At 56.8% G+C, this 10,000-nt stretch overlaps 3 protein-coding genes across 3 annotated transcripts in view; 1 reads left to right on the top strand and 2 right to left on the bottom strand.

The window, feature by feature from the left end:
* Positions 1-1,847, bottom strand: part of LOC118772364 (cilia- and flagella-associated protein 44) — a 40,011-nt gene extending 38,164 nt beyond the window's left edge. The window contains exons 1-3 of the mRNA XM_036520626.1: positions 1,728-1,847; positions 1,332-1,379; positions 257-413 (exon numbers count right to left, since the gene is read on the bottom strand). Of these exons, the coding sequence (XP_036376519.1) occupies positions 257-413; positions 1,332-1,379; positions 1,728-1,818 (296 nt within the window). The 5' untranslated portion in view covers positions 1,819-1,847. The remainder of the gene's footprint in view (positions 1-256; positions 414-1,331; positions 1,380-1,727) is intronic.
* Positions 1,848-2,638: 791 nt separating this feature from the next.
* LOC118772363 lies at positions 2,639-8,190 on the top strand. Its single transcript, XM_036520625.1, has 7 exons — positions 2,639-2,768; positions 3,510-3,806; positions 4,269-4,289; positions 4,809-5,099; positions 5,705-5,812; positions 6,295-6,531; positions 6,914-8,190. Exons 1-7 carry the CDS (start codon positions 2,756-2,758, stop codon positions 8,188-8,190), a joined length of 2,244 nt encoding a protein of 747 aa, XP_036376518.1. The 5' UTR covers positions 2,639-2,755.
* Positions 8,191-8,830: 640 nt separating this feature from the next.
* Positions 8,831-10,000, bottom strand: part of spice1 (spindle and centriole associated protein 1) — a 13,045-nt gene continuing 11,875 nt past the window's right edge. Inside the window, exons 13-17 of the mRNA XM_036520624.1 lie at positions 9,852-10,000; positions 9,560-9,746; positions 9,395-9,473; positions 9,280-9,322; positions 8,831-8,963 (exon numbers count right to left, since the gene is read on the bottom strand). The exon at positions 9,852-10,000 is cut by the window's right edge and continues 150 nt beyond it. Of these exons, the coding sequence (XP_036376517.1) occupies positions 8,910-8,963; positions 9,280-9,322; positions 9,395-9,473; positions 9,560-9,746; positions 9,852-10,000 (512 nt within the window). The 3' untranslated portion in view covers positions 8,831-8,909. The remainder of the gene's footprint in view (positions 8,964-9,279; positions 9,323-9,394; positions 9,474-9,559; positions 9,747-9,851) is intronic.

Raw genomic sequence — 10,000 nt, 5'->3', positions numbered from 1 at the left:
CACACACACACCGCATCTCTCACACACACCACATCTCTCTCTCTCACACACTCCATCTCTCTCACACACCACATCTCTCTCTCTCACACACTGCATCTCTCACACACACACACCGCATCTCTCACACACACACACCACATCTCTCTCTCACACACTGCATCTCTCACACGTACACACCGCATCTCTCACACACACACATCTCTCTCTCTCACACACTGCATCTCTCTCACACACACACAGTCTGTGTGCAGGATACGTGAGCTGCAGCAGGTTGGCTGGGATGCTGGAGTCAGGACTGATGAAGGCGCGTGAGTACAGCTCCTCATAGTCGTAGTACATGTCCTGTGGGATCACCCTGACCGTGGAGTCCTCTCCCTCTTCCGTCTCTGCTGTGTCTGCGTCCACCTCCTCCCCTGCAACCATTCCACGCCTCCGCATTATTTCCTTCTGTAAAATGTGATCACGCTTTTGCATTGCTTCCTGGTGAAGTGTAGCAGTGTGTTTTTAATGAAATGTCCTTTTTTTCCTTTTCTTTGCTTGTTTGTGAATGTTGTATTTTAAGTTGGTATGTTATGCTTCCTGATTGTCATGTATTTTAATGTTTTAATGTGTTTCCTGCCCAGGGAATTACGTAGGTAGCTAAATCTGGTGCAGCTAATGTGTTGTGCACAGTCCCTGTTAAATAAGCTAAACTAAACTAAAAACACTAAAAAACAGTCACATTTTGCATTATTTACTTCAGCTGAGACATGTCTTGGTTGCTGCTTGGTGTTATTCAAACTTTTTCAGGCCATTTTATCACACACACTCCGTACTCACACCACTGTGAGGTGCTCTAGGTAAACGCCTCTGCTAACTGCAGACAGTGTGCAGATAATTCTTTATCCCCTTCTCCCCTGCAGAATCTCCGAATCTCTTAGGATATGACACTTTAGGACAAGGACAGCACACCAGAGGCCCACAGGCGGATGTTACGGCCGGCGCTCCAAACCGACACTCCCCATCGGGGGAATGTTGAGCTCTGGCGCCTGGACTCCCACTCTGTGCTGCCACCTTGTGGCTGATTTGTTTCCTCCGTTAAACCTTCACAATATCAGACTCCACGTGCAGCCTCCTCACTCTTCCTGAAAGCGTGAATTTGGTGCAATATGTGGTGAAAGTATATGCGTATATGCATTGTCATGCCAACAGTAATTCGGACTGACATCAAATAACTACTTAGCAGTTCCCTCAAAGGAGTGAACTGCACACGTGACCGCGCTGAACGGCATCTTTTCGGTGCGTCTGCATCGCATCAGCGTCCTTCGTCTGATATTAATGCAAAAATTCACCTGTAGGGGGGGTCTCTGCGCCGCTGGCCTGGCGCTCCTTCTCCTCCTCTGGGGCATACAGGGATACTATCAGACAAAACTTTTTATACGGCTCAGGTTCCTAATATTACAGCACCATGCAAACAAAAAGTCACAGTAGAAACAGTGAATAGTAACGTTAAGACCGCCAGTCTAACCTTTATTAACATTATTAACGTTACAGAAGTTTATGGAATTATTCTGTAACTGCCATCTGGCTGCCTCGCTCGCTCATGTCATACTGCCGTGAGTATAAAGTCGTGTATAACTGTTTCAAACTTTCAAAGTAAAAAAAAAACTACTTTCAAAAGCGACTATTGTGATTTTCTATACTATAGTATACTAGATAGCGAGCTCGCCGCATTTAAACTACGTTACCATTTGAGGCGGTTTCTTCTGCCTGCTTCTCCGACGGGTCCATGTTCGTTTGAGTGAGTTGCCCGGCAACCACTCCGCCGGCGCGGAGCATGACGGTCAATGTATGCGCAGAGCATGACGGTCGCTGTATGCGCAGAGTCCCATGTGATTCCGGCACCGAAGCGGCTCCAATAAAAGGTTTGACAGTTTAAATAGTTACCTTTTCACCGCGCAGGTCGATCCTCGTGGTGACACACATGTTAGCTGGATTTGTTTAATGTTACATTAGCATATTTAGATCAATGTTTCTCAGTTATCAGTGAGATATATTACAAAAACATGCCCGTCCCAAAAGAGGAAGTTGGCTGACAAGCTCGCTAACTCCACCTAAAGTTTCACGGGCACCTAAGTTATTTAGGCTAATTTTGCTAGTTAATTTTGTCGATTTGGAGCGTACCTCGCTGGAGAGCTGGCTATAACAGCGTCTGACTGGAGAGATTGTAACGTTAGCTTGTGAAGTAGTTCTGTAATGAGTTTGATTTTCATTGACGGATTATGTAAGTACTCAGCCCAGCTAGCAAAGAGAATGGTCATTTCAGGGTGCGTTCAGGGTGCGAGTTGATTTGCCAGTGATGCCACCCACGCAGCTGCCATTCAGACTTCTTTTACTGCTTCTTTTTTGCCAGATTTATTAGGCATGTTGCGCGATGGTCTGCATTTATTTAAATTGGGCTGTGCAGTCATCGCACGTACCCTTCGGTTTCTGAATACTTGTCTCTCTCGGTGTGTTTTTTGGATCAATGATTGGACAGATTTTCACAGTGTCAGCCGACCGGGGTAATTGAATCGTCAGTGGATGTGCTCAGCATTGATGCAGACAGCACAGTGGATGTGCTCAGCATTGATGCAGGAAGCACAGTGGATGCGCTCAGCATTGATGCAGGAAGCACAGTGGATGCGCTCAGCATTGATGCAGGAAGCAGCCCTCCCCCTCTCCGTGTCAGAGTGATGGTGACCGCTGTCTTGCGCTGGCCTCTCAGACGCGAGTGATGCAGGCCGCAGGTAGGGGGCGCTCGGCGGGGTCCTCATTTATCAACAGTGTGAAGGGAATTTTCTAAACGCACCGAGCGCCTTTGCCCGTATCACAGCAGGCACATTCACACACACACCCTGCCACCGCACAGCACCGCACACACCCTGCCACCGCACAGCGCTGCACACACGCTACCGCACACACCCTGCCACCGCACACACCCTGCCACCGCACAGCGCTGCACACACCCTGCCACCGCACACACCCTGCCACCGCACACACCCTGCCACCGCACAGCGCCGCACACACCCTGCCACCGCACAGCGCTGCACACACGCTACCGCACACACCCTGCCACCGCACACACCCTGCCACCGCACAGCACCGCACACACCCTGCCACCGCACAGCGCTGCACACACCCTGCCACCGCACACACCCTGCCACCGCATAGCGCTGCACACACCCTGCCACCGCACACACGCTGCCACCGCACAGCGCTGCACACACCCTGCCACCGCACACACCCTGCCGCTGCACACACCCTGCCACCGCACAGCGCCTCACACACGCTGCCGCCACTGATGGTTGCGTGTGCTGAGAGAGGCAGGGATGTGATTGGCTGATGGCTGCGTGTGCTGTGGCAGAAGCAGGGATGTGATTGGCTGATGGCTGCGTGTGCTGTGGCAGAGGCAGGGATGTGATTGGCTGATGGCTGCGTGTGCTGAGAGAGGCAGGGATGTGATTGGCTGATGGCTGTGTGTGTGGCAGAGGGCGGAGACGCGGGCGGGCAGGTGAAGGCTCACCTGCGTGCGTCGCAGGAGCTGCTGGTGGAGTCTCTGTACAACGTGGCGCCGCTGCTGGACCACGCCCTGGCGGCCGGCCTGCTGTCACAGGAGAACTACTACGAGGTGCAGGCGGAGGCCACGCCCCCCCGCCGCGCCCGCCGGCTGCTGGAGGTGGTGCAGGCCCAGATGGACGAGGACCAGGCACTGTGCTTCCTGCAGTGTCTGAGGAGCTGCCACAAACACTACCCACGCCTACGCAGCTGGCTGTGCAGCAACACGGGTACACACACACACATTACACACACACATATATGCACACTCACACACATTACACACACACACACACATATGCACACTCACACACTCACACACACACACACACACACATTACACACACAAACACACATATGCACACTCACACACTCACACTCACACACACACACACACATTACACACACAAACACACATTACACACACACACTCACACACAAGCACACGCACACACTCACACTCACACACACACTCACACTCACACTCACACACAAGCACACGCACACACTCACACTCACACACACACTCACACTCACACTCACACACAAGCACACGCACACACTCACACACAGACAGACATTGTAGTATACGCACTCACTGTATCATGCACACATATACAGACTGGCGTCAGTGTAGTGATTCATTTGGTGTTGTTGCTGTTGCTGATGTCATTCTCTCTGTGTTACTACAGACATCAAGCGTGGACCAACAGGTATGTCATTTTACACTTTACCTGAGTCTGTCTGTGTTACTGAGTCAGTAAGCACAGCGTCTGTGATATACTGAGTCAGTAAAGACTGTGTGTGTGTGTGTGTCTGTGTGTGTGCGTGTGTAATGTGTGTGCGTGTGTAATGTGTGTGTATGTGTGTGTGTAACGTGTGTGTGTGTGTAATGTGTGTAATGTGTGTGTGTGTGAGTGTGTGTGTGTAACGTGTGTGTAACGTGTGAGTGTGTGTGTGTAACGTGTGTGTAACGTGTGTGTGTGTGTATGTGTGTGTGTATCGTGTGTGTGTGTGTGTGTAACGTGTGTGTGCGTGTGTGTGTGTAACGTGTGTGTGTGTGTAATGTGTGTGTAATGTGAGTGTAACGTGTGTGTGTGTAACGTGTGTGTGTGTGTAATGTGTGTGTAATGTGAGTGTAACGTGTGTGTGTGTAATGTGTGTGTGTGTGTGAGTGTGTGTGAGTGTGTGAGTGTGTGTGTGTAACGTGTGTGTGTGCGTCTCCCCCCCAGAGCTGCGGCTGCAGGCTCAGTCTGCAGTGCTGTGCGCTCGGCTCGGCTCGCTGGTGCTGCCGGTGTCTCTGCAGCTCTTCTCAGGCGGGTCTCTGACGCAGTTCGAGCTGGAGCAGCTGCAGGCCGAGCCCACGCCCTACCAGCAAACCCACAGACTCCTGCGCAGCTGCCTGTCCAAGGGCGAGAGCGCCTGCGTCTGCTTCTACCAGGCCCTGTGCAGTCAGGATGCGCAGCTGGCTGCAGACATCGATGCTGAGACTCAGTCACAGGCTGAACACTGCGCCACCCGGGGTGAGTACCGAGGAGCTGTGTGTGTGTGCGCTTGAGAGAGTGTGTGAGTGTGTGTGTGTGTGTGCGTGTGTTTGAGAGAGTGTGTGTGTGCGTGGAGGTGCTGTGAGTGTGTGTCTGTGTGAGAGAGTGTGTGTGTGTGGAGGTGCTGTGAGTGTGTGTCTGTGTGAGAGTGTGTGTGTGTGTGTGTGTGTGGAGGTGCTGTGAGTGTGTGCGTGTTTGTGTGAGTGTGTGCATGTGTGAGAGAGAGAGAGTGTGTGTATGTGTATGCGTGTGAGTGTGTGTGCGTGTGTGTGTGAGTGTGTGTGTGTGTGAGTGTGTGTGAGAGAGTGTTTGTGAGTGTGTGTGAGAGAGTGTGTGTGTGAGTGTGTGTGAGAGAGTGTGTGTGAGTGTGTGTGAGAGAGTGTGTGTGTGTGTGTGTGTGTGTGTGTGTGTGTGTGAGTGTGTGTGTGAGAGTGTGTGTGTGTGTGTGTGGAGGTGCTGTGATTGTGTGCGTGTGTTTGTGTGAGTGTGTGCGTGTGTGAGAGAGAGTGTGTGTGTGTGTGTGTGTGTGAGTGTGTGTGTGTGTGTGTGTGTGTGTGTTGAGGTGCTGTGTGTGTATGTTGCAGTCAGCAGTCGGTCTGATACCCTCCCCTCCGTCGCGGGACTCACTGAAGAGCCAATCAGCAGCTTTCCTGTGGAGGAGAGTACAGCAGGAGCCAATCTCCCTCACACAGGTACCGCCCCTCTCTGCTCCAACAACCAATCACCCAGTCTCCCTCACACAGGCACCGCCCCTCTCTGCTCCAACAGCCAATCACCCAATCTCCCTCACACAGATACCGCCCCTCTCTGCTCCAACAACCAATCACCCAATCTCCCTCACACAGGTACCGCCCCTCTCTGCTCCAACAGCCAATCACCCAGTCTCCCTCACACAGGTACCGCCCCTCTCTGCTCCAACAACCAATCACCCAGTCTCCCTCACACAGGCACCGCCCCTCTCTGCTCCAACAACCAATCACCCAGTCTCCCTCACACAGGCACCGCCCCTCTCGGGTCAGACCCGGCTCCAGAGGTAGCGGTCCCGGGTCCCATAACCCAGGAAAAGCCCAGGCTCCCAGGCCTGTGCCTGCCGCTGCAAGGCTGTACGTTTTCCAGAGCTTTCTTCCTGTTGCATTGTGGGATATGTCAGCCCGTCCCCGTCCCTCTCTCTCAGGTGTGCTGCAGCAGGTGGCGGCGCGGCTGGGCGTGGCCGGGGATGCAGGGGCGGGGCTGAACATGTGCGAGCTGGGCGTGGCCCTGGGGCTGCCCCGCTGGGCGGTGCGGGACTGTCTGCTGGAGGAGGCGGGCCTGGCGGACAGTGCGCAGCTGGTTGCCCTGGTGACCCTCTTCCTGGAGAAGACGCAGGACGTCCCGCGGCTGCTGAGCCGGGTGGCGGAGTGCGACCCTCAGAGTGCGTGCCCTCCTCCAGCCCCGTAACCCCGCCCCGTACTGACTCCGCCCCGTAACCCCGCCCATCCTGACCCCGCCCCATAACCCCACCCATCCTGACCCAACCCGTAACCCCGCCCCGTACTGACTCCACCCCGTAACACCGCCCCATACCCTCGCCCATCCTGACCCTGCCCCATACTGACTCCGCCCCGGAACCCCGCCCATCCTGACCCCGCCCTGTACCCCTGCCCGTAACCCCGCCCCATACTGACTCCGCCCCGGAACCCCGCCCCGGAACCCCGCCCATCCCGTAACCCCTGTGCTCCACCGCAGCCCCAGAGCTCTGCACTGAAATGCAGAAGCGTGGGGCTGAAAAGACTCTCTGTGTTTGTGTCGCCCAGGGGTGCGGCTTTCAGAGAGAGGCCGTCTGCTGCTGGAGCTGCTGAAGGAGGCGGAGCTGCTGCTGCAGGGCGGGGCCCGGGACAGGGCGTGGCCCATCTTCAGCTTCCTGGCGTGGGAGTGCGTGGCGGAGGCGGTGGAGGAGCCGGGGCCGGGGCCGGGGTCGAGGGCGTGGGCGTGGGGCGGGGCCCTGCGCCTGTTGAGGGGCAGTGAGAGGGTGGAGCCGGAGCTCCTGCAGGAGTTGGAGGAGCTGTGGGCGGAGGGGGGGGCGGAGAGCCTCCTGCAGAGCGTTCGCGCCCTGGGCCAGCTGCTGCGTGACCTGCACCCGCTGCACGACGGCCTGCACATCAGCCCTCCCCAGGAGGGGGCGCTGTACGCCTGCCGCCCGCGCAGACTGCACAGAGTCACCCGCTTCCCTGGCCTGTCAGCGCGGGTCATCCGCAGGGCACTGACGGCGAGCTCGGCCCCTGCCCCGGCCCCGCCCCCTGCCCCACCCGCTCTGCCACACTGCCCCTATAGGCAAGTCTGCCTCTCCATCGTCCGCCTTGCCCACCTCATCCAGCCGGAGGGGGGTGGCGGCGACCTCTCCCACGCCCCCACCGCCAGTGTCACCTGCCACGCCCGCGCGCTGCTGTCGGGTTGGGGTTTCCGCGGGGACACCTTCGACGTGGGGCTGAGGTGCCGGGTGGAGGCGGTGCTGGAGTGGGACCCCGTGCGGCTGGGCCTGCCGGCACTGTTCCCTCTACACCGTGACACGCTGGCTCAGCTGGAGCGGTACCTGCGGCCCAGCGAGCGCCACGCCTTCCAGCTGTACCCCGACGCCGTGCGCGTGCTGGGCGGGGGGGCGGAGCTCTGCTGGGCAGCCAGCGTCCGCGGGCCCGTTGCCATCGATGGCGGGCTGGAGGAGGGCTTCGCCTTCGGCACCTCGGCCCCCGCCTCCCTGCTGATCCGCCTGCGCTGCCGTGGTTACGAGGGCGGGGAGCCGTTCCAGGTGAGCGAGCCGGGCTGCGTGCAGGTGTGTGGGCTGGGAGAGGAGGGTGTGGCCCAGGCGCAGCGGGAGGGGGCGCTGCTGCTGGCGGCAGAGGGGGGGGCGGTCTGGCTCAGAGAGGGGCCGTCGCGGGACAGACTGCGCTCGCTGATGCAGAAACACTCTGTCCAGGTACAGGACGCTGGCTGCTGCTTCAGAGTCTCCTCCTCAGCCACGCAGTGCGAGGTGAAGTTCGTTTACAGGAACAGAAAGCTCTCCGCTAGAGCGGAGCGCAGCTGTGAGGTGCTGTGAGCTGAACACTCAGCATACGCTCAGATCCGGGAGGGATTTCACACCACAGGACTGGGGGAGATATCAGCGATTTACACGAAAGGACAGGGGGAGATATCAGCGATTTAAACCACAGGACTGGGGGAGATATCAGCGATTTACACCAAAGGACTGGGGGAGATATCAGCGATTTACACCAAAGGACTGGGGGAGATATCAGTGTCTTAAGAAAATAGGACAGGAGAGCAATATCTGTTTTAGACCACGGGACTTCGGGAGAGATATTAGTGTCTTACAACACTGCTGGGGGAGAGATATCAGTTTTAATCTCACTGCAATGTGCAATTTGTGTTGAATCTCACTGTAGCAGGTGCTTGTGCTTTGAGGTGTAGTTGTTACTTGACTTGTTTATATGAACTGCAAAGGTATTCCCACTTCTCAAGCTCACTAGATCACGTACAACGTTAATAAACTATTTTCTTAAAACTGACAAAGCTGTTCAGCTGGTGTGTGTGCGTGTGTGTGTGTGTGTGTGCATGCTCGCATGAATGTGAATTGCTTGTTGTCACTCCCAAGAGCTCAAATCATCATAAAGATTATAGAAACTTTTATTTCAGAAGAATACATGACAAAGAAGAGAAAGCTTTAAAAGTGAGGCCGGTCTGGCGTTTGTGTGGGTGCAGGTCCAGCTGTCCGCAGCGGGGGGGTCAGGGGCGTGTCGAGAGCATGCCGCCGGCGTGTCAGTGCACATGAGCAGAGAGCGCAAACCATCCGTCATCCTTCAGTTTACCGGCCTGCAGTAAAAACAGAGAGAGCAGCCTGCTGTTCAGAAAGGAGGAGATTCACATAAACTAAACCCCCAGCTGGAGAAACAGCATGTGTGCGTGCGTGCGTGCGTGCGTGCGTGCGAGTGTGTGTGTGTGTGTGTGAGTGTGTGTGTGTGTGTGCGTGCGTGCGTGCGTGTGTGCGTGCGTGCGTGCGTGCGAGTGTGTGTGTGTGTGTGTGTGTGCGTGCGTGCGTGCGTGCGTGCGTGCGTGCGTGCGTGCGTGCGTGCGTGCGTGCGTGCGTGCGCGTGCGAGTGTGTGTTTGCCGTCGGGCTTGGCGTGTTACCTGGCTCTGCTGGCTGGTGACCTTGCCGTCTCCCCCTGCTAACCTGTGACACAGAGTGACAGAGTCAGACAGTCACAGCGCCGACCCGCCGAGTCACAGCGGTCACCTCACTCACCTGCTCCCACAGCTGCTGGCAGCAGGTGAAGAGTTCTGTTCAGGCAGCGCGGACGCCTCAGGGGTCCTTCCCCCATCATCTGTCAGTGAGAGGGAAGCGGTGTTCAGGCGGGAGAGACGGACAGAGGGAAACACAGTGAGACGGCATGCGGCGGCCTCCACCCACCTGCAGGTGCATTGTGGGTCGCGGGGGGGATGGGGGAGATGGAGGGGGAGGCTCCGCCCTCAGACGCACGAGTCTGCCGCTCGATCAGCCCCAGCAGTCTGTGCCGTGCCGCCGCACTCTGCCTGTTCAGCTCCAGGAGGCGCTGTTCCACACAGCTCACTGCAGGGCCAGCAGGGGGCGCTGTCTGCTGCAACAGCCACATAGTGAACCCACATTGAAGGAGGATCACACCTGGGGTCTCAAAGCTGCAGCGAGCCCTACCCCGACCCCGACCCCCCCCGCAGAGGCTCACCTGTCCCCGGCCCTGTGTGGCTGCTGGCTCCCTCTCGGCTGTGCTGTGCTGCTGGCTCGACGCTGCCCCCGCTGGCAGTGAGCAGTACTGCTGCAGCTGGGATCGGATCAGCGCATTCTGACGGGTCAGCTCTGCGATCTGACTCAGCA

The sequence above is a fragment of the Megalops cyprinoides genome, chromosome 2 (assembly GCF_013368585.1).
Source record: "Megalops cyprinoides isolate fMegCyp1 chromosome 2, fMegCyp1.pri, whole genome shotgun sequence".
NCBI lineage: Eukaryota > Metazoa > Chordata > Actinopteri > Elopiformes > Megalopidae > Megalops > Megalops cyprinoides.
The sequence above is the reverse complement of the archived record's forward strand: the minus strand, read 5'-3'. Positions and strand labels throughout refer to the sequence as shown.

Bases quoted from the DNA above. Each gene is read 5' to 3' on its own strand.
- LOC118772363 (XM_036520625.1), top strand. The intron at 4,290-4,808 runs GTATGTCATTTT...TCTCCCCCCCAG, and splicing joins CATCAAGCGTGGACCAACAG to AGCTGCGGCTGCAGGCTCAG. The intron at 6,532-6,913 runs GTGCGTGCCCTC...TGTGTCGCCCAG, and splicing joins GGCGGAGTGCGACCCTCAGA to GGGTGCGGCTTTCAGAGAGA.